The sequence below is a fragment of the Delphinus delphis genome, chromosome 5, assembly GCF_949987515.2.
Source record: "Delphinus delphis chromosome 5, mDelDel1.2, whole genome shotgun sequence".
NCBI lineage: Eukaryota > Metazoa > Chordata > Mammalia > Artiodactyla > Delphinidae > Delphinus > Delphinus delphis.
Genome location: NC_082687.1, coordinates 135,825,407 through 135,848,797, shown reverse-complemented (window position 1 = coordinate 135,848,797; position 23,391 = coordinate 135,825,407). Strand labels below are relative to the sequence as shown.

Genomic DNA, 23,391 nt, shown 5'->3' with positions numbered 1-23,391 from the left:
GCAGGGAGCGGGGCAGATCAGCCAGGTGCAAGGCCCCCAAGGCACCTGCCACCCCACCGGCTCTGCCTCCCAAGGTGCTGGAGTAGGGGAGCAGCCCGGGCCTCTTCCCCGCCCCTGCGGGAGCCCTCAGTCTGTGCGCGTCTGCATGCGCCGGGCCCGGGGCCAACCTGCGCTGGGCGCCCGCCCGTGAGGTGTGCATTTGATGGTAGTGCAGTCCCCCCACTCCCTCTGTCACTCGAAATATTTAACATCCTCCACTGCATGTTGTCTCGCATCCTGCGTGTCTGGGGTGTCTGTCCTGATGAGCCAGCTCCATGCCAGGAGCGTCCTGGGTCCGGTGGGGACCTGGGAGGGGCTGACACAAGCCCCCTCCCCGTCGCGGGGTTGGCTGGCTGGGGTGGGGGGGGCAGGGCAAGGAGCAGAGGTAGGGGGCTGGGAGCAGCCCTGCTGCAGTGCTGGCTCCTGGGGATGGAGTCTCTCCACGGAGAGAGCTGGAAGGTGGCTGTGCATTGCCAGGGGACGGTGGTCTAAGCAGATCAACCAGCCCAGGGCTGGACGAGTGGAGGGGGTGTTGCGTGAGAGGGGGTCCCTGGCTGAGTCCCTGCCATCACGTTGTTCTCTACTGGTTCTCACAGTATTAGCAGGAACAGGTGGGCGGGGGCGGGGAATGGGGTGCGTCTTGGCCAGCCCCATCCTCCTTATAACCCTGGCGGGGCCTCTGTCTGAGCCCCACCTGCCTCCTGCAGCCTGGCTGTCTCCATGGTAACGAGAAGCCCAGGGTCCCCCTGGGACCACTAATTAATCCCTCCCTCCCTTTGTTCCTTCCTCTGTGCTTCCCTCCCTCCCTCCCTCCCTCCCTCCCTCCTTCCTTCTTCCCTTCCTTCCCTTCTCCATCCACTACTCACCTTCCTGAAGGCTCACTGTGTCCCAGCCTGGCCTGGGGGCGGAGTTCCCCGTGAGGACGGTGGCAGGGGTCCCCCTGCCTGACCTGGAGGAGCCCTGGAGGGAGGGGGGCGGCCAGCTGAAAGTTTCTCCATTTCAAATGGACCCTTTCCTGCGACTCCCTATGCTGGTGTGTTTATTTCTTCCTCTTTTCCTTTCTCCTTGGCACTTTTCACCCTCCTAAGCCAGCAGGACTTTTATCACTGGGAGAAAACAAACCCTGAGTTCCGAACAAATAAAGGCGTTTCCTAAGGACAGAGGTGAAGTCAGCTTCCCAAGACCCCAGCTTCTCGCTCCCTTTTTAAAACTTAATGAACGTGTTTATTTTAAAAACACTCTCAGAGGGAATACCTGTTTATCCTAAAAGAAAAATCATACATAATGCATGTCATCACCCAGAAAAACTACCGTTAGCATTTAGACGTCATCCTTTTGGATCACGTGCACACACACAGACACACGGACGCACACACACACAAAGACACACACAGACACACGGACACACACAAAGACACACACAGACACACGGACACACACATACACAAAGACAGACACACGGACACACACACAAAGACACACAGACACACGGACGCACACACACACAAAGACACACACAGACACACGGACACACACAAAGACACACACAGACACACGGACACACACATACACAAAGACAGACACACGGACACACACACAAAGACACACAGACACACGGACGCACACACACACAAAGACACACACAGACACACGGACACACACACACACAAAGACACGCACAGACACACGGATACACATGAAGACACACACAGACACACACACACACAAAGACACAGACACAGGGACACACACACACAAAGACACGCACAGACACACGGACGCACACACACACAAAGACACACACACACGGACACACACACACAAAGACACACACGGACACACACACACACAAAGACACACACAGACACACGGACACACACACACGAAGACACACACAGACACATGGACACACACGAAGACACACACACACGGACACACACGAAGACACACACAGACACACGGACACACACACACAAAGACACACAGACACAGATACTCACAAACTTACACACATAGACAGACACACACAGAGACACAGAGATACACACGGATACAGACACACAAATACACAGATACACACACATAGAGACACACACAGGGACACAAAAATACACACGCATACGTACACAGACTCACACACACACACAGAGACACACAGAGACACACGCGGACTTGCCTTCAGCCTGACGCCACGCCCTGCTCAGCACCCAGCGAGGATCAGTGTGTTCCGTCCTTGTCCTTAACCATCGGTCCGTCAGCACATTCCCGGGCATCTGGGTTGAGGAAGCCCGGCAAGGGCGCCACACCCACGTCCTTACTGCAGGACTTCTCAGAGCCTTGATAGCTGACGTGCCTGGAGGTGGAGTATGTCACTTCGCTGCTCCCACACTCACTGGTCAGAACCCCCCTGTCCTCTAGGACCCCGTTATGCTTGCCTGGCGGGTACCATTTTCTCGTTCAGAACATCTTTATGGGACAGCCCCTCTGCGTGCAGCTCTGCTCTAGGGCCTGGGACAGCACAGAACGAGGGGACAAGGCTTAGTCCTGGAGCGGTCACCCGAGTCCTGGAGCTGGGGGAGAGAGAGGAACAGAGCCCAAACACAGTCAGGGAGCCACGCCAGCCTCCATGTGGTCCCCCAAGACCCCGAGCCCAGAGCGAGCCTGTCCCGAGGCCTGTGGCGTCAGCAGTGGGGAGGGGGCAGGGCTGAGTCAGGGGTTCTGGGGAGGGTCTTTGCTGACATGGCACAGAGCTGGGAGGGCTGCCAGTTGCTCCCCCCTCCCCCGACTGCATCCTTCCTGCTACAGATCTTGATTAGCTTCTCGGTAAATTTCATTTGATCGGTGCGCCCTGGAGATCAGGGCTTTCAAGATCCGGTTCCAGTTCTGGTCATTCCCGAAGGAGACTAAAGCTTCAAGCTGGGGGCTGTGCCGGGAGCAGCCCCTGGGAGCTGGGCTGGGGGATGCGCGCCCTGCAGCGGGGACCCAGGGGAGGGCCCCAAAGCAGGCGGAGGCACAGCCGCTTCCAGGGAATGGAAGAGGCCATGGACGGCTTTAGGGAGGAAAAGGGGGTGCCTGCTTCCGATGGGGTAGGGGAGGCCCATCCCTCCGTGCTTCCCACAGCTGGGGGAGGCGGGAGGGGTTGGCTGCTCGTCTCTGCAGGGAGGGGAGGGAGTTTCTGCAGCCCAGAGACACTGCCACATCTCCACGGTGCCCGGCCGGTCCCTAATGTCCACGGTCGGGCCGCGCTCAGTGCCCTCCACTCTGCCTGGGTACCGCTGAGGAACAGCGCTCGCTCTGTGCCCCCGGAGGCTGCGTTCCTAACGAGCCTGGTTCTGTCTGATTAAAGATGACAGCCGCTTGTCAGAAGGCACAAGACATCGTTTCCAAACCACGCACCGCAAAATCTCATGGGCTTTTGATACACTTTCAAAATCTGCGCCATCTTGAGTCCCACCTGGGTAAGGGGCTGCTCTGCCTCCCGGGCTGGGGGCTGGGGTGACGGCACAGATGACTGTGGCCCTTCTAGGACAGTTGTAGGGAGGAAAGGGCTCTGACGGAGCAGGGGCTGCTGCTGGGTTCCGATCACGTGGAACGCCCCGGCCACCGTGGCCACTGCGAGACAGAGCAGAGCAGCAGTGGGGGTTGATGCAAGGGGTGAGGACACTTTTACTTTGGACTTCGTGAGCCTGTCTCAGTCGGCTTGGGCTGCTGTGCTATGAACTGCGAGGCTTAAGCAACGGCTCTAGAGGCTGGAAGTCTGAGATCAAGGTGCCAGTGCACTGGGTTCCTGGCTTGGAGATTGTCACCTTCTCCCTGTGTCCTCCCGTGGCAGAGAGCTCTGCTGTCTCATCTTGTAAGGACACGAGTGTCCTTATAAGACATCCTGGGGGCCCCACGTGGCTTTTCATGGCTGAACAATCTGCCGTTGTGTTTATCACACTCACATTTGGACATTTGGGCGGGTTCCACCTTCTGGCTACTGGGAATAACGCTGCTGTGAAGATTTACGTGCGCGTTATTGTGTGGACCCAGGTTTTTATCTCTTTTGTTCTCTTTTTCCTAAATACCTAGGAGTGGAATCGCTGGGTTGTGTGGTAGTTCTGTGTTTAACTTTTGGAGGCACTGACAGTGTTTTCCACAGTGGCTGCACCGTTTTACATCCCCACCACCGATGTGCAAGGGTTCCAATTTCTCCGTATCCTCACTAGCACTTGCTATTTTCCATTTTGTTTTCATTACAGTCGCCCTCGTGGGTGTGAGGTGGTGTCTCACTGTCGTTTGGATTTGCCTTTCCTGAATGACAGTCATGCTGAGCATCTCTGATTTGCTTCTTGGACGTTCCTGTATCTTCTTTGGGGAAAAAATGTCCATCCAAGCCGTTTGCCTATCTTTTAACTGGACTGTTTGTCTTTTTGTTGTTGAGCTGTAAGAGCTCTTTATATATTCTGATCCTAAACCCTTATCAGATCTGTGATTTGCAAATATTGTCTCCCATTCTATAGTTTGTCTTTTCACTTTCTTGATAACGTCCTTTGATGCACAAAAGTTGTTAATTTTTATGAAGTCCAACTTATCTATTGTGTTGTTGCGGCTCACGCTTTCCGTGTCATATCCGAAAATCCACGGACAAATCTGGGGTCAGCAAAATATACCCCTGTGTTTTCTTCTGTGGTTTTATACTTCTGTGGGAAAACTCTCTTACTGGCATGTAACACACAGAGGAGTCCATGAATCTCACACACTGGACACACCCAAGCCACCAGCACCCAGACCAAGAAAACACATGCCCTGCACCCCAAACAGCCCCCTGGGGCCCCCAAGGCAGCCACCACCCTGACTCTGACTGTATAGATTCATTTGCCTCGTTTTGAACTTTGTAAAAATGGAATCGGCTCCGCGGTGTCTGGTTTCCTTCCTCGGCCTTGAGTCTGTTCTAGGCCTCCAAGTTGATTGCTCAGGGTGTGGGGTTTGGGGGTGCGTGGGCATGGGGTGCACACCACAGAGTCAGGGACCCTTCCCGGCTGGGGACAGAGGCCACAAAGGCCAGACTTCTGGGCGCCAAGCCTGGCTTCACCCCCTCCTGCTGTGTGACCTTGCTCAGCTTCCTCCACCTCTCTGTGCCCTGGTGGAAACAAAGGTAGTCATGAACCTCACAGGCTGTCACAGGATGAAGACCAGTCAGTGTGTGAAGCGGCTTCTTGCCTCTCCCTGTAGAAATAAGCGGTGTCCCCGTCGCTGCTGGGGCGTCTGCCGGCTGCTGGGTTGGGGGGTGCTTTCCAGAGGGAAGAGTGTGGACGCTGGGCCGGGCCCTGGCGGTGGCCGCAGGGCTGTTTCTCTGCTCAGCCTTAATTCTCATTGGTCGGGCTGGGGTTTCAAGCCTGTCCTCTTACAGACTCTCCCCACGGCTTTCTCTCTCCACCTGACTCACGTGTAGACATGTGTGTGCTTTCTCCCCCAAGTGGCTGTCACAGAACTCCTGCTGTTTGATGTCATGAGGGTGGGTTGTCCCCCCGACCCAGAGTGAAGGGGGTGCCTGCCTGAGGAAGGCGTGAGGACAGGTCAGAGGTCACAATGTTTAAAGCACGTGAGTCCTCAGTTGACACCTGGGACCTGACAGCAGGTGGTTTCTGTTAAAGCTACAGCGCTGTTCCAATCCCCTGTTTGTACCTCAAGGACGGAGCTGCTCTGACCGCTCGGCATTTTAAGGCTGAAGTGGCAGCTTCACCCTCACTCTGCCTGGGCCCAGTGCTGCAATGTGACCTGCTCCCCAGATAGATTCCTGAGACTAGGGGTTCCTGCGATGGCCCCGTGCCAGGCCCTGCCCTCGGAGGCTCACTGTCTAGCGGGGAAGACTCACCCGAAATAATTGTCAAACCCTGTGAAAATGGGGCTGTGGGGGCCCAGAGCAGGGAAGCAATCAGGGGAAGCTTCCAAGAGGAGGTGGCGTTGGAGATGAGATCGGGAACATTCCAGGTGGTCCCGGGTGCGAGAGTGGGGAGGGCAGTCCTGGTGGAAGGGGCTGCAGGTGCAAAGGCCTGGAGGCCGCAGAGCCGGCAGGACTGAGCACTCGGCATTCTCACGCTTCCCCAAGCATCCCTTTGCCGGGAGACACGTGTGGGCCACGCAGACTGACACCTCTGGTCCCACACGCAGGAAGGGAGTCTGTTCCGGATTCTTCCTCCCTGATACTCAGGGGTCCCCTCGGGCCTGGTTTGCACGGAAGGCACCGGTGGGGAAGGGGAAGGAAAGTGAGGTGCTTGTAACGAATTTGCACCCCGTTACTGATTCAGGAGAGTATTACTAATTCAGTTTCAGGGAGCGGTGATTAACCTTCGCATCTCAGGAAAGACTGAGGGGGTTACATCCACATCTAGCAGCAGGCTGCAGCCACACCCAACCCAGGTGAAGGTCAGTGTACAGTCATGCTGAAGACACCGTGTAGAAATAAGCCAAACTTGCCAATGTCCTTTGTTTTGGTTATTTCGGTATTAATATTTTAATCGATTTGAATGGGTTTCAAGAATGATAAAAACTGCAAAACGCTCCTTGAGAAAACTGAGCGATACAGAGAGACAAAAAGAAAATGATCACTTTCACCCCACCTGTCTTGTCCCTCCATCTGGGGAAATAATGTTAGGTCCTCCCTCCCCGCCCCACCAAGATACAGAGGTGCATGGGACCTGGCCCCCCTCTGCCTCGTGGGTGGGGCAGACCCATCCACCGCTGAGCTGGGAGGAGCTGGCGACACAGCTGCTCTCCCGGAGGCCGGTCTCTGCTCCCAGGCGTGGCCCCAGCGGGCAGAGGCCACATTCACACACCCTGGACGGCCTGGGGCACCACCGGTCCCATCCCATCCCCCTGAGTGTGGGCTCTCCACCACACAGCCCGCCTTCCTGCCTCACCTGAGCACCTGCGTGAGGACACGCCGTGCCCTGAGCAGAAACGCCTGTGCTTTGTGCTTTTTCCAGGCGGGGGAGAAGCACTTCCACCCTCTGTGTGCGCTATGTGTCGGGTGCGGCCGGATGTTCGCGGAAGGCGAGGAGATGTACCTGCAAGGTAAGAAGGAGAGCGTGCGGCTCGCGACCCGAGGGCACCAAACAGGCGGCTCCCGGGCCCAACGCCCTGTGCCGGGTGTGCCCTGGCGTGTCAGCGAGCTTTCCCGCTCGTTAGGGAACCCCGCCCCCCAGCAGGGATGGGGGTCCAGGGCCCAGCAGGCTCTCCCCACGGAGCAGCCGCCAGAGTCGGCAGAGTGACAGCCTGCCCGGTTTTGCATCGTCCATCCACGTGATGTCCGTGAACCTGAGATGGACGCGATAAGAGAAAGGCCAAATTCAGGAGCAAGATGCAGGAGTGTTGGAAATTTGGGTCCCAGCAGCCAAACGGGAATGGATGTGGTCTGTGGTCGTTTCAAGCCTGTCCTGAAAGCCCCTCAGCTCAGGGCTTTCCCCTGCACTACCCTCCCTTGATTGATGGGGGAGCGTGGAGACCACGGGCCGCTCCTGAGGCTTTTCTCCTGGTCAAGGGAGTCGCCAAAGTGTCGGTAAAGAGAGTTCTGGAGAAAAACATAGCCAACCTTCTAACCCATTTCGTGGCATTTCATGGGAAATCCCCAACCCATTCACCATTAAAATAAAAATAATAACAACAGAATAAAGGCGAGGCGTCCTGTGGCCACCAGACCTGGAGAAGCAGCAGGTGACAGCCAGTTGCCCCCTCCCTCCTTCAGTGACCCTGTTCAGCTCGTTGCCGCTTTTGTTCAAAAAATTGCACCCACGCTCAGACCGGAGCACCCAGCTCCCAGCTATTGCTTTACGTGTTTGTTCACCGGGGTGCTAGGAGTTCTCCTTCGAGCTACACTTAGTTTTATCACCTTGAAGACCCACCCCATCCCTGTGGCTTATTCATTCCCAAGCCTTGGACACTTGTCAAAACAGTAGGAAGACGGTATATTCAGGACATGGCAGAAGGTGGGAGGCGAGTCAGGCCAACTCTGAATTCACAAGGACGGGGGATTTATAGCCAAGGAGGGGGTGGGGATTAGTGGGGGACGGGTGGATGGAAAATTACCAAGAGGAAAGGCCGAGAAGGATTCCTGCTGAAGACAGGCCAGCGGCCTAGAGGCAAAGTCAGTGGTGGGGCTGAGGCTCCCCAGTGCCCTCGCTGACACTGGGCTCGCAGGTTGAAGGCCTTCCCCGAGGGGCCTGGGTGGGTTGGGTTAGATGCTGAGACCCCCTGTCTCTGTAGTCACATTGTCTTTTCAAGGACGTCAGTGTCTCTGTGACCCCGGAGGCAAGCTGAGTAGGGCCAGACGGACCATTGGATGACCTCACCCGGCGTCCTTCTGGGGCCGTGTGTCACACAGGCCTCCCTTTCTGAGACTGAACCTCGTGGGGTGACGTCAGCCAGGACTGCCTGGTCCCCAGCGTCCCCTCTTGTTCTTCAGTCTTGAGAGCTTATGAAAGGGGTCCTTTACGTATGTCTGGGTGGGGAGGGGTCACCCTGCCCGAGGCGCCCGCGCCCACTGTAAGTGGCACCTTCAGGACGTACTGACGCCTGGCACAGTGGCATCGAGCCGGCAGCTTGGGGACGCGAGCTGGCCATCAAGGGGACCCAGTCTCAGAACAAAGATGCTCTTCATGGCTCTGGGCTCCCTGTTCCTGATGCGGGACCTGCCCTGACTTTCTGTGGGATGTCGCAGCCCATCCCGTCGCCTCCCAGCCTCTTTCCCAGTCTGTGCCGGAAGGGTTCAGACCCGGTCGGTGATTTTCACGCCCCACTCCACGGAGCACCAGAGTCCCACGGAGAGGGGCCCCTTTGGGGCTCTGGCCCTGCCCTGCACGGACACCCCGAGACCCTCTGCCTGGTCCAGCTGGATGCTGGGGCTCCAGGAGGGCGTATTTGACGGCTGAATCCCATGCAGCAAAAGCTGCAAGGAGCAGAGGTCCCGGAGAGCCCTTTGGCCTCCGAGGGAGATGAGGTGCCCCCCTGCCAAATACCAGCACTGCCACCCAGCCCTGGACGCACCTTCCTGTCTGCAGACTCAGTGAACATAGGCGGGGGAGTCTGACTCTCGCTAATTATCAGGGAGACCCAGATTAAAATAACGCGTTGATGTTATTTTTCCCACTGGGTTGACGAGGGTTAAAAGGAAAGACACACCCCCATGCTATGGGGATTGGAGGAAACGGGCGTCTTACCTGGCTCGTGGGCGAAAACTGGGGAATTGCCAAGATGCCCCAAGAGCCTTCAAAATGCCCACACCCGGGCTTCCCTGGTGGCGCAGTGGGTGAGAGTCCGCCTGCTGATGCAGGGGACGTGGGTTCGTGCCCCGGTCTGGGAGGATCCCACGTGCCGCGGAGCGGCTGGGCCCGTGAGCCATGGCCGCTGAGCCTGCGCGTCCGGAGCCTGTCCTCCGCAACGGGAGAGGCCGCAGCGGTGAGAGGCCCGCGTACTGCAAAAAAAAAAAAAAAAAAAAAAAATGCCCACACCCTCTGAGCCAAGACCCCACTTTTAGGAAGCCCTCAAGTAAATCAGAGAGATGGGGTGGAACTCGTGTACAATGGACTCCCCGCAACTTTTTTTTAAATATAAATTTACTTATTTATTTGGCTGCGTAGGGTCTTCGTTGCTACACGCGGGCTTTCTCTAGTTGCGGCGAGTGGGGTCTACTCTTCGTTGCAGTTGCAGTGCGCTGGCTTCTCATCGCGGTGGCTTCTCTTGTTGTAGAGCACAGGCTCTAGGCACGCGGGCTTCAGTAGTTGTGGCACGTGGGCTCAGTAGTTGTGGCCCACGGGCTCTAGAACGCAGGCTCAGTAGTTGTGGAGCACGGGCTTAGTCACTCTGCAGCATGTGGGATGTTCCCGGACCAGGGCTCGAACCCGTGTCCCCTGCATTGGCAGGCAGATTCTTAACCACTGCACCACCAGGGAAGTCCCTCCCTGCAACTTTATTTAGAAATAAAACTTTGGAACTAACAGGCAAGGAGCAGATAGAGACATTCTCATCAATCCGTACGATGCAATATTATGCAGCCCTTAAAGTTACAGTTTTGATATTTAATTACATGGAGAAATACTAAGACATTTATAAGCAAAAATCGCAGGATACAAAACTGTGTACCTACGGTGCATTTAATCTGTATGTGTACGCTGCAAGACAGCCCGACCCAAAGTGGGTGGGAGGTTACAGATGATTTTAATTTTCCTATATACTCTTTTTTAGACTTGTTTAAATTTTAATCAAAAAAACAGCGATGACCTCTGTAATCATAAACAATGTTTTAAAAAAAGAAAAGCTTACGCACAAACCAACCAAGGCCCGGTCTCCCTGGGAGCTCCGGGTTGGAGCAGATATTTTCCCAGGGAGGAGCAGAAATAAGTTCCCTTCCCTGGCGTTAACTCACGTGACCCGGAGGCTTTGCAGGCGGAAATGGGTGCAGCTCCTTCCTGCCACCACACGTTGAAGCCCCTGCTGTGTGCCGGGCCCCTACTACGTCCACTCTGTGTGGCTTGTTCGGGGGATGTGAGAATGGGATGGACAAGGCTCCCACCTCCACGCGGCACATGGGCTGTCCTGGCAGCGGTGGATGTAAACGCGGACACGGCAGCCGTGGCCACCCGCAGAGGGTGCGTGAGTGGAGTACGGATGGACGGAGGGAGAAAGGGGGCCGGGCTGAGGTTCAGGGAGGCCCGAGGGGGGAAGCAAGCGCTCTGGGCCCTGAAGTTATTACCCCTGTTTAGTTATATTAAATTCTGCTAAAGGCCTGAACAGGTAGGGTTATTGTCGGCCCTGTGTGCAGGTGGGAAAACTCTGAGACTCGGGGAGGTCGAGTTTGAATTAGAAAAGAGCAGGGCCCTTGGGGTCCTTGGGACGCTTGGTGACCTGTTACCTTGAGGGTGGTGCCTGCAGCTGTGGAAGGTGGGCGGGGCCGGCATGAGCGAGACAGCTCAGACACCCCGCGAGTGAGCGCGGGGTCGGGCCCCCAGCCTGCAGCCCTCATCTTCACCCCACACCTAAGGTTCCCACCTGAGGGTCCCCGAGGAGAGCCCTGCCCCAAGCGCTCGTTCCCCAGGCAGGTCCCACTGGGCTCCGGCCCCCCACTGCACCCATGGCTGGGCCTGGCCACTGCCCACCCGCACAGAGAGGAGCTGGTGCAGGTCGCACGGCAGCCCCTCTTGTCTCCCCTGCCTCTGAATAGAAGCCACCCGCAGACCCCCTCCTCGGAGAAGCCTCGTCTGGGTGCCCGGGGTTCCAAGGGACCCCATGGGAGCATCAGCTCGTGGTGGGGCGTTTCCTGTCTGTTTCACGTCCTCCCCTTCCCGGTGGGGCTGTGAGCCCCCGTGATCGGCCCCAGGCCCAGCCCTGACCTGTGACTCCGGCACAGACGAAGGGGAGTGAGGGTCCGAGTGTGGACGCCAGCTCCCTCCTCCTGACACTCCGCACGGCCCCTGCATCTCCGGAAATAACACTAACACTTCCCTCTTGGGAATCTGTCCACAGGCTCCTCCATCTGGCACCCGGCGTGTCGACAGGCGGCCAGAACTGAAGACAAAAGCAAGGTTGGTGGAATTCAGTCTCTTCCGACGCCTTTCCCCCCGCTTCTGCGCTATCATCGCACGGTTAAGAGGACGCTGGCTGGGTCTGCAGGCTTGCCGGCCAGTCCCACCAGGCTCTGGGGCAGGTGGCCCGAGGCCTGGCGATGTTGAGGTGTAAGCAGGTAGATCAGCTGCTGGGTGGGACCAGGGCCCTTCCCGCACTGGCCCTGCCGACCTCTTCCTTTGTTCAGTGGACGCTGATGGCTGTGGAAGTTTGGGGACAACTGCAAAGTTCGCGGGTCTCCAAACAGTCCCAAGACCGTCCATACTTCTGACGCCAGCGGCTAGTTCGAGGGGTCCTCACAGCTGCCCGCAGGTTCATTAATGTGTCTGAAGCACTCACGGAACTGTTACAGCCCCGTTATGGTTTATCCCGGCAGGGGGCAGGGGGAGATACAGAGTGAAATCAGCCCAGCATGGGGCGGGGTCCAGGAGGGGTCCGGACACACGGTACCATTGTCTTCTCCCCGTGGAGGCCAGACTCGGCCCCTCCCAGTGACGGGTGACAGCGCACACGGAGTGTTGCCAACCAGGGAAGCTCCGGGGCCAGAGACCTTATCGGTGCTCCATTAAATGACTGATCGGTTGGTTGGTTGATTGATTGGTTGCCATGTGGTTGATTTCACTCTCCAGGTGACATGACCCAAGACCACCAGAATCATAGGGTTGGTCTTTCTGGCGTGGCCAGCCCCACTCTAAGAATTTTGGGTGCAGTTAGCCCCCTTCCTAAACAGAGACATCCTATCGGGTACGATCACCTTCCAGAAACTAGAGCAAGACCTCCCTCTGGGCCAGGCTAGACCACCCTCTAGGCCAGGCCAAATTCCTTGCCCCTCAGAGGCCCTGTGCTGGGCGCCAGGCTGCAGGTACAGGGTGAGAAAGGAGGCCGGCATGCCCCTGACCCTTCCGGGGCTGGCGTCCCAGAGAGAGGCAGAAATCAACGCCTCAGCAAGAAGATAATGCAGCAGTGGTTGGCGGGGCAGGAGAGCGGGGGAAGGACCGACCTCACCTGGGATGGTTGGGGGGGGTGGGGGTGCAGGCGGTCCTCCAGAGGAAATGAGCAGGAGCTGAGCCAGAAGATGAGACGGTGCCAGGCCTGAAGAGAGGGAGAGGGAGTGCGGTTCCAGGCAGGGTGGGGGTTCGTGCAAAGGCCCTGGGGCAGGAACAGGGCAAGCTCCCTTTGGCTTGGGTGGCGGTGGGGTGAGCAGGGGAGGGGTCCCGCTGCCCCTGGGCTGCCACGCCTCCATCCTCACCGCTCCCTTTCTCCCCTGCGCCTTCGCAAACGCGTTCCTTCCGCCAGAGATGCCCTCTCGTGCCCTTGCATCACGCATCCTGGCAAACTCCTCCTTTGGGTTTTAAGATTCACCCAGAATGTCAGCCCCTGAAGACCTTGCCAACTCCTGCTCCTGCCCCGCGTCCTCAACTCACACCCCGCAGGCAGCTCCCTCTTCCCTAAAAGCCTGGAGGAAAGGCTCCAGTCTCTCCGTCCTGAATTCCCGGCTCCCACACGAGTCCTGGCAGGTGACACACTCAAGCGTTTGCGGGTTGAAGGAAGGAAGTGAATACAATGAACTGCAGCCCAGGGGACCGCAGGCCCTCGAGGGGAGGCGTGTCAGCCAGCTTTGCTCTGTCAGGCACTACCAGGCCCTGTGCCAGGGGGCCCCCCACCCCTGCAGGACCCCCACTGGGAGCCACGCCCTGCAGGGCCCCGGGATAGCGTAGATGGTCCGCGGGCGGCGAGTGGTGTGTGACCCACGGGACCCCGGGCCCGGCCTCAGGACGCCAGCAACCCCTGGCTTTCCACTCTGTCCCCTACGCGTGGTGTCCCGGGCATGCCAACCCTTTTAAAGCCACCAGACAGTCTACGGATGAGCCGGGTGGCAGTGGGCCCTTGAAGACCCTGGCTACTCAGATGCCGCATAGCACGGGTCTGCATCCGTGTCTGGGAGATGGACAGGGAAACTGCTGCAGGGGGCGGGGAGACGCACGGGGTCGCTAGCGTGCCCGTGTGTGGTGTGCAGAGTGATGCTGGGATCACTGCAGAGTTCAGACCCAGCCTTCTCGGACCCAAGCCCGTGGGATACCCAGAATGCCTTTCGGGGGTGAGGGGCTCGCTCTGCTGGTGGCAGCTCTGGGTCAAGAGGCCGAGGTGACCGGGGTCCCTGGGTGGAGGCGGGGAGGGGCTGAGAGGAGCAGAGGCTGGACAGTCAGGCAGGTCCCCCGGGAAGCACGTGGGAGGCCGGCCGATCCGGGGGTCTCGGTGGCTTCCTGCGCCTCTGCGGCAGCTGCGTTTGGCAGGAGGGACCGTCGCCCAGAGGAATTCTGCTCCAGGAGGAAAGGGGCAGAGCTCTGCTGTTGGGCGTACTTTGCTCTTTACTGTTGACGCTGGTTCTGTTCGTTGAGTCCTTCACTGATACCTTGCACTGCGGGAGCGAGGGGTCAGGGCTGCAGAGTCCCCCCACCCCTGGCTGTGGGGAGTGAGCAGAGCCAGAGCAGAAACTTGTCTCCAGACCTAGCAGACGCCGCGGGGGCTCAGGGCTTGGGAATTCCTGGTGGGCTGGATGGAGACCCACCTCGTGAACTTTGGCCCATGAGACGTGATGGGGGCATGGGCTGGTGGAGGGGACCCTCCTCGTACCGGGCCCTCGGGCTGGGTGGGACCCAGCCCAGTTCAGCACACTTGCCAAGCCCGTTCTGAGAGAACTGCAGAGGGCAATCGTCCCATTTTCTTTGGCAGTTGATGTCAGGGGGTCTGGAAGCCGCTGCTTCTGGGGCATCTGCCCCTTCGTGATGCGTTCGTGGCTCTCGGCCTGCGGCACCGAGGTGACTAAATCCAAGCCCTGCTGTTCCTGCTGGAGGCGGGAGCAGGGGGACTTAGGGGCACGTTACGTCCGAGGGCCGTGGGGACCGTCCTGCTACCCCTGGTGTGTCACGGCGACCTGGGGAAAGGTGGCCTTGAGCCGGGGTGGAAGGGCTCCGCGGAGGAGGACCACGTGCCCCGGGCCCTCTGTGCCCCCAGAGCCTCCCCCGGCCAGGTCAGCGTGCCCAGCACCAGCCCCTGGACTCTGGACCCCCTGCTGAGCTGGCCTCAGGCTGCTGCCAGGCCTGGTGGCAGCAGCCGCCTCTGCTCCCAGCCTGGAGGCCACTGGCCCCGCGGAAGCGAGGCTCTCTGAATGCTGCAGGCTGGCAGGACAGGGAGGAAGGGAAGGCTTGTTGCCCCGGGGGCTGGTCATTGCCCTGGACTTGGCTTCCTGGGCTTGTTTCCACAGATGCTTTGGGAACATTTGGGGCAGAGGCCAGCAGCCTGACAACAGTTGCCCTTCCGTGTCCTGGGACAGCATCCAGGCCCCAGTCATGCCCTGCTTGTCCCTTGTTTCACCCTCCCCGGGTCCCAGCCCCACCTCCGCCCCTCAGGGCCTCTTCTGTCTCGCCCGGGAAATGAGAATAAACTCTGGGCCTGGTGGGCCGGGCAGTGAGTGGGCACATCAGTGGGTGGACAGGGCAGTGAGTGGACAGGGTAGTGGTGGGCGGGGCAGTGAGGGAGTGTGGCAGTGAGTGGACAGGGCAGTGGTGGGTGGGGCAGCAGGTGGGTGGGACAATGAGTGGACAGGGCAGTGGTGGGCAGTGCAGTGGATGGGCAGGGCAGTGAGCAGGACAGTAGGTGGACAGGGTAGTGGGTGGATGGGGAAGTGGTGGGCAGGGCAGTGGGTGGGCGGGTCAGTGAGGGGATGTGGCAGTGAGTGGATGGGGCAGTGAGTGGACAGGGCAGTGGTGGGCAGTGCAGTGGATGGGCAGGGCAGTGAGCAGGACAGTAGGTGGACAGGGCAGTGAGTGGATGGGGAAGTGGTAGGCAGGGCAGTGGGTGGGCGGGGCAGTGAGGGGGTGTGGCAGTGAGTGGATGGGGCAGTGGGTGGACAGGGCAGTGTGTGGACAGGGCAGTGTGTGGGCGGGGCAGTGGTGGGTGGGGCAGTGAGGGGTGTGGCAGTGAGGGGGTGTGGCAGTGAGTGGACGGGGCAGTGGGTGGACAGGGCAGTGAGTGGACAGGACAGCGGGCGGGTGGGGCAGTGGGCGGGCCGGGCAGTGTGTGGACAGGGCAGCGAGTGGACAGGGCAGTGGTGGGTGGGGCAGTGATGGGCTGGGCAGTGAGGGGTGTGGCAGTGTGTGGACAGGGCAGTGGGTGGACAGGGCAGCGAGTGGACAGGGCAGTGGTGGGCGGGGCAGTGGGTGGGCGGGGCAGTGAGTGGACGGGGCAGTGGGTGGACAGGGCAGTGAGTGGACAGGGCAGTGGTGGGCGGGGCAGTGGGTGGACAGGGCAGTGGTGGGCGGGGCAGTGAGTGGACAGGGCAGTGAGTGGACAGGGCAGCGGGTGGGCAGGGCAGTGGGCGGGCCGGGCAGTGGGTGGGTGGGGCAGGCACAGATGATTTTCCCTGGGCACTCAGGTCCCCTTGGAGATAGTTCTCCAGCCAGCTGACTGCTTCCTGCCCGGGGGCAGGGAGAAAGCTGTACTTTTCTGTATTGTTCGCTGCCTGCAAGGTAGCTAATGGGCATGAACCAGCCAGCCCCGGTCAGCTCCGGGTCAGCCCAGCGGGGTCTGCTCAGGGGGCCATCAGCCCCTGAGAAGGGCAGCAGAGGTGGCGTCACTAACTCCCTCTGAGTCCGGCCTGTGGGTGGAGGCAGCTCCACTCTTATGTGGTAAATCCAGACGAGAGCTAACTCACTCGTCTGGAGGGCTGCTCAGCGGTCATCTAACTAGTGCCCCTCACGCCAGGCCCAGTGGGCTCCAGGACCCCCGGGAGCCAGCTCCATCTCTGCGTCCAGCAGCAGGGGCCGGCACCGGAGTCCATGCCAGGCCGAGCCAGGAGAGGGAGGGCAGTCCTTCCTCACTGCCCGGAAGGCCTCCCTGACTGCGTGCTCCCCCGGGGGATGGGTGCCCCCCCGGACAAGGACGTGCGTCTGCTGAGCGTGCCCATGGAAAGCCTGTCGGAAGGCTGTGGTCCTAACTGCCTGTCCCCAGTGCATCGTTGGGCAGTGGATCACGTGGTCATTCAACACACAGCCACTGAGCACCTGCTGTGTCCCTTCTGGGCTGGGTACCGGGAACACGGAGGTGAATAAGACCAGCGGGTCCCTGCCCTACAGGAGGGCCCACGTCCTCTGGCAGGGGAGACAGATGGGCAGGCTCCAGGGTGCAGGATGCTTGCCTGTGACGGGGGGAGGGACGGGGCCAGCTTCCCGGAGCTGAGACTTGGCAGGTGTGTGGGAGAGTGGGTCACAGGGCCCAGCCCTGTTCTGGCTCTGGGTCCCAAGCCAGAGGAACCACGATCTGCTGGGGATTGCGTGAGGGTTTCAGAGCCATGGCAGGGGCGGCCCCATGTCAGCTGAGTAGCTGAGAGGAGCTCCTTGCATGAAGAAGGTGGCCGGGGACAGCCGGGCATGCTCCTGCTCGGGTGGCCGCAGAGCGAGCCTGGACTGACCGGGCTGGTCCCCCAGGCTGCGGGTCTCCACAGTTACCATTTCAAGAGCCCATGTCCTTCCCCACCCCCACCCCAAACCCGGGGCACAGAGGTCCGGGCTGCTTACCGCGGGGGCACCTGGAAGGAAGCAAGAGCCCCTGCGCTAACTGTGAGGCCGCTGAGCAGGGAGAAGACAGGCTTGTTGAGATGGTCCCAGAGGCCCAAACGCAAGGACGGGGTGACTGAGCATGAGTGAGAACGTTTCAGTGGAATTCGCAGAGGCCGCCGGGGTGGGAGAGCAAGCCTTGGTGTTGGACTCTGCCTCTGCCCAGCTGTGTGACCTTGGGCAAATCACTAGCCCTCTCTGAGCCTCAGCCCCTAGGCTTTAAGTTGGAGATGAGTGGGTGCTGACCCCTCACGCGGTATCCATGCAGCTTGTGTGGGACCTTAATGAGAGCCAGGTGCCCCCGTCACTGTTGTAGGACGACGCTTCCCGGGACCAGGCTGAGCGGTGGGGACAGGGCTGGGTGAGCTGCCCGGCCCTTTGCTGGTGTGAACAAGGCCCTGGAGAACACAACTGGGTATTGGGTTTGATTGTGAACGAATTGGAGTCAGGGTAGGGAGAAAGTGAGAGAAAGCCCAGGTCTCCTGACTCTGGGAGAATCACCTGGACTCGGCCCCGTCGTGTCTGGGCTCCCTGACCTGTGGGACGCAGGGACGCCCTGACCCTCTCCGGGGCTGGGAACCTGGCACAGGGAGGAGAGCACCGTGCAGCCACCCACCTGCCTGCTCGGAACCCTGAAACATGCCAGAGCAAACCCAGGCGCCCGCTGCCGCTCACAGAGCCCAAGCCCCCTTCCGTCGGGGTCGTGGTGACAGTGAGCCGGTGCCGCCCCACCTGCGCCAGGAAGCGTCCCTCTTGGTCTGGGGGACAGTTCTTGGGCCACTGCTGCAGCTCTCAGCTTAGGGGCACTTTTCTTGTAAAACAACCAGTGTTTGTCGGCTTTGCAAAGAAGGGGCTTCCTGCCGTGAGCTGGAATCAACTGAAGTGAAATAAAAGTAAGGACGATTGACAGTGCCAAGCCCCTAGCAGGTTGCCTACGTCCTCAGAGACAGAAAGCACCTTCCAAGCAGCTCTTTCCGCTTCATAGAGAAGGAGGCTGAGAGTCAAAGTTTTCTTTCAAATGTATTAAGTGTGTACGTACATCATTTTTGCCTAGTAAAATAGGCAGCCTGGCCACAGGGACGGTGATAAAACAGACCCAGTGTCACTGGGCTCCGACGGTGCAGCTCCTTTGCAACAGCACTTGACGTTGTGTTTTACTGGGGGTGGCCGAGCCTCAGGGGTCCGGCTGAGCTCCTTGAGGGACCCCAGCCCCTGCCTGCGAGGGGCCCGGGGAAGCAGGGCAGGTCTCCAGAGGATGCCAGGGTGATAACTGGGGCAAGGAGAGGGGATGGACCAGCTGGACGAGTGACCGAGCGCAGAGATGGGAGCATCACGCCCTCTCCCTCTTCTCTTTCCCTTGTAGATACAGAGCCAGGCTCCCAGTCAGGTTTACCCAGGCACCACCCCCTATGCCTCTCAGGTTTGTCCCTGCCGCTACCGTGTCGGCCTCACGTCTGGTCCTGGTGTTGTCCCATTCTCGCTGGTGTTGTGCTAAGTGTAGCCAGAGCTGGGGGTCATCCACTTGGCGGGGGTCCATGATGGGTGTTAGTGTCCTGGGGCTGCCATACAAAATGCCACAGGCTTGGGGATCTTAAACAGCAGAAATGGATTTTCTCACAGTCCTGGAGGCTGGACGTCCAAGATCAAGGTGTGGGCAGGTTGGTTTCTCCTGAGGCCTCTCTCCTGGGCGTCTTCTCCCTGTGTCCTCACATGTCATCCCTCTGTGCATGTCTGTGTCCTAGTCTCCTGTTCTTATACGGACACCAGTCAGGTTGGATCCAGGCCTGTCCTAAAGACTCCGTTTAAACCTAATTGCATCCTTAAATGCCCTGTACCTCCAAATACCGTCACATTCTGGGGTCCTGGGGTGTTGACTTCAACGTATGGGTTTTGGAGGGATGCAATTCAGTTCATGATGCGGCCCCTCCCAGGCTGCTGGTACCACTGCAGCGGGTGTGGACCACTGAGAGGGGCTGGACAGAATTCCAGGGGGTGGGAGGAAGGGGCCTGCTGAGAAAACAAGAGAGGAGCCGTGAGTGGGTAGGGAGAGGGGGGCGCTTTGTGAAGATGGGTCCCGTTTAGACGGGGCAAGTGGGAGGTGTGGAGTGTTAGGTCCGTGGGTGGTCCCAGCAGGGGTGAGGGCTGGACCAGGAGAGGGTCCAGGAGCTACCCGGTCACGCCCGACAGGTGGGGATGGGCACAGGTGCAGCGAGTGGGGTGGGAGCTGGAGACAGGCAGGGTCCTCGCACTGATGGGGGGCCTGACGCGGGGGAGTGGAGGAGATGGACAGTCTTCTCGGGGATGTCACCTCGGGGGTGCAGGAGTCATGGTTGGAACCGAGGGAGGAGGGGCGGGGGAATGGTTCCAAGCCACAGTGGGCACGCGAGGAGCAGACCACAGACGTGACGGCCGCCGAGTCAGACAACAGAGGCGGGGCTGGCGGAACGAGCTGCAGTACATCCCCCGTAATCCACGTGGAGAATAAGGTCTCTGAGCAGCACAGTTCCGCCTTTGCCGTTGGAGCGCGCAGAAACGCGGAAACGGCATCGCTTGCTCTCATCCTCCGGAAAACAGATAGTGTTGACGCCGGGAAAGCTTGGCGATCACGGGAGCGATTCTGGCCGGCGCTGAAAGCGTGGCTTGTGCTTGCAGCCAGGGTCACCTGCTGTGTCTTCTGATTACAGCTGTGCTGTCGTTCATTCAAGCCTACATGTTTATTTTAAGAATTGTTTCAACCTGCAAATAAAAAGTATCTCGTGAGCCGGCATTTCTGTTGGAGTGCAATTGCCTCTGAAAGGTTCTTCGCGTTGACGGTCTGCTTCAGCCTCCTCCTGTCTCCTCCTCTCCTAGGAAACCAGAACCTCTTCAGAGAGCATCATTTCCGTCCCTGCTTCCAGCACCTCAGGGTCTCCGAGCCGCGTGATTTATGTAAGTTGGATTCTCTCTGTGGAGAGTGGGGAGGGGCCCCGGGGCCTGGGGTCATCGCTGAGTGTGCCCTCGGAGTGGGGGGCCGGGGCCAGCGCCCCCCAGAGGCCGCGGGAGATTGGTGCAGACCGTGAGGCTGGGTCGGAGCCTCCAGTGTGGATGTGCTGTGTGACCACGGCCGCCCCGTGATGGCGACAGGTGCGCAGAGAGGTGTGCTCACAGCTGTGGCTACAGGGGTGACGGTGAGTCACTTCCGCATCCCCACAGCCAGGACTCACCTGCGTAAATAACACTCGGGCCCGTGTCACAGATAACGGTGCAGATCTGTGGCTGCTGCTGTGGAAAGTTCCTAACGTGTTTTTAGAAGAAGCATGTGAAGGGTAATACATGTTACGGGATCCCGTTTGCGTTTGTGTGTGTATGTATTTGTGTGCATGTGTGTGTGCACGTGTGTGTGCACATGTGTGTGCGTGCGTGTGTGTTATGGGTATTTGTGTGTGTATGTGTGTACGTGCACATACAAGTCTAAAAATGATTGGGAACATTTTAACGAATAGTTAATAAGAGTTACCTCTGGGTGGTGGGATTAGACATGGAAGGTGATGGTTGTAATTATTTGCTAGTTTACTTGTCTAAGTGGCAAACTCCATTGTCTGGGAAAGAGCCTGTGCGGGGTGGGGGAGGGAAAGGGGGCGAGCCCTGGACTGGGTGTCTTGGCCCAGCTGCACACCCGAAGGACAGCCGGTGACTTGGGACGAGTCGCCTCTCTCATCCTCCCCCCGCCATCGGCCAGGGCCTCATTTTTCTCTCACACGATGGAGGTGGAATTCGCTCTTCTCAACACTGTTTTTCACTCCCCAAACTCTCCTTCTAGTTGGGCTAGGGCCGTTCCTGACCCTAATTCCGATAGGTGATAATAACAAGGGTTCTAGTCCGGAGAGTAAATCGCAGAATGACCCTTTGCAGATGCAAACCCGGAAGCTCAGAAAGGCAGCACGACGTCACCAGGCAGCTGTGTGCCCTTGGGCGGGATGTTGGCCTCTCTGAGCCTCTGGGAGCTCACCTGTACCTGGGGACCCACAGTGCCTGCTGCCCAGGTCCACTGAGGTACTGAGTGGGAGGCCCCGGGCACAGCCCTGAGCCCAGAGGGAGGACAGGAAACGCTCGCTCGCTGGGATTACTGTTACGACGTCTGTGCTCGTTTGCCGGGGCCGCCGTAAAGCCCCGCAGACCAGGGGGCTTCAACCACAGAAATGTATCTTCTCACCGTCCTGGAGGCTGGGAGTCTTGAGTCAAGGTGTCTGGAGGGTTGGTTCCCTCCGAGGCCTCTCTCCTGGACGTGTAGACGGCTGTCTTCTCCCTGTGTCCTCACGTGGTCGTCCCTCTGTGCGCATCTGTGTCCTAATCTCTTCTTCTCAGAAGGACACCAGGTGTACTGGATCAGATCCCACCCTAATGACCCCTTTTTACCTTAATCACCACTTTAAAGGCCCATATCACCAAATGTAGTCACTTCTGTGGTGCTGGGGGCTAGTGGTTCGGCATAGAAATTTGGGGAAGCACGATTTAGCCCCTAATACCATCATCATCATGAATAATAATAATAATGACTATTGTTATCTGAATGAGATCGTGTTTGTGAAGCACTCGGCATGCGGCCAGGCATGGTCGTGTCCCCAGACTGCAGCTACTGCTGGTAAACTGCTCATTAAACATGAACTATTATTTTTTGAACAAACTGGTGTTTGTAAGACGCTTAGGTACGGTAGTGACCATGTAACGGTGCAGTGAGCAGTGACCAGAGTCCCTGGGCTCTGTGATCACTGTTACTTCAAAGGTCATGCAGCGGTAAGCAGTGGAGCTGTCTTTGAACCCAGGTCTCTGCCACCACAGAGCTTGGGTTCTTCCCAGGGAACCCCGCTGCTCAGTGCTGAAAACCAGCCCTGCTGGGTCCCTTCTTCCACCTGGCAGTTCTCAGCACAGCCAAGTCCACGCCCCTTGATCGGGTCACATGGCCTTCCCGCCCTTGGGGAGCACGAACTTGCCAATGATGATGGTGGGCAAAGAAGTTGCCCACCAGCTGGCTGTGCCTTCAGCCGAGGTAGATTCCAGCTGGTCGCACCGTCCCAGCTGAGACAGACTTCTCGCTCAGCTAATACGAGTGTGCTGGATTCCTGTTTAAACAGAAGGCCTTGAAGTGTACACATGGCTATATTTTTAAAGAAGTAAAAGTTAAAAAAAAATAAGTAAATAGAAGACCTCGGGCGAATTAATTTAATCCTGTCTCCTGAGTCTGAAGCAGCAGTTGTTAGTTTGACACTGCAGAGGTGCCTTGAGTCCTGGGTACCAGGGAGTGTACTCTGCCGTCTCCTTTTGCCTCTCAGCATCCCAGTTAGATGCAGCTCAGAGAGGTGCAGAAGCTGGTCTGTGTCACAGCCTCTAAGTCATGGGGCCACCGTCCAAGGACCTGCATCCATCCCTAACACATGGACTCCCAGCACCATGGCCAGCGCCCAGCCGGGAAACGTCCCACCCTGGCCATCCCTCCCAAGTCAGGGTCGGTATCAGCACCAGTTGGCAGTGCACATCCATGCAGTTCCTTCCCTGAGGAGACGAGAGTCTGGTCAAGCAAGTGCCCTTCTTATCTCAGGCTCAGCCCCTCTGCTCTTCCTTCCATCTCCCTGTTGGTATCTCCTGTCACCCTACTGTGCACCCAACTCTGCTCAGCGCCGGGCACACTCAGGACCTCAGGACGGTGGTCCCAATCCATGCACCAGCTCAGCGTGCTTAAAAGGATGCCAGCCGCCTGGGACCCGCCTGCTGTGGGATGGTTGTTCTCAAATGCAGCTTCCTCTCCCTCCCTCTCCCTTCCTGCCCGTCAGGAAGAGATCAATTCCCCGCGAAGTCCCTGTCTGCAGGAATGGCAGGGAATTTATCATGTGATGTGGCTACCGTCTCCCACACGGGCTGTGAGCTCCTGGCGGGCAGGGACCATGCCTCACTCACCTTAGTATCTAGGATAAAACATGCACACAGTAGGTGCTCAATAAATTGTGGGTTTTTAAAAGTAACCTTTTCACCGCCTTTTTCTTTATTACAAATGTAACCCACATTTATTAGCAACAAAATAGCGATTGGTGCAGAGGTGAAAATGAATACCATTTATAATCCTCCCAGCCAGAGTAGCCACTGTTAATATTTTGAAGTATGCCCT

The 23,391-nt window shown here is 58.4% G+C and overlaps 1 protein-coding gene across 9 annotated transcripts in view; it reads left to right on the top strand.

Annotated features, from left to right (window-relative positions):
* ABLIM2 (actin binding LIM protein family member 2) overlaps nucleotides 1-23,391 on the top strand; it is a 150,852-nt gene that overhangs the window by 68,867 nt on the left and 58,594 nt on the right. For all 9 annotated transcript variants that reach the window (XR_009519632.1, XR_009519631.1, XR_009519629.1 and 6 more), the window contains exons 7-9: nucleotides 7,008-7,095; nucleotides 11,539-11,597; nucleotides 20,103-20,180. Coding sequence is in view for 2 of the 9 variants with exons in the window: in XM_060013032.1 (XP_059869015.1) it covers nucleotides 7,008-7,095; nucleotides 11,539-11,597; nucleotides 20,103-20,180 (225 nt within the window). In the remaining 7 variants the exon portion in view is untranslated. The remainder of the gene's footprint in view (nucleotides 1-7,007; nucleotides 7,096-11,538; nucleotides 11,598-20,102; nucleotides 20,181-23,391) is intronic.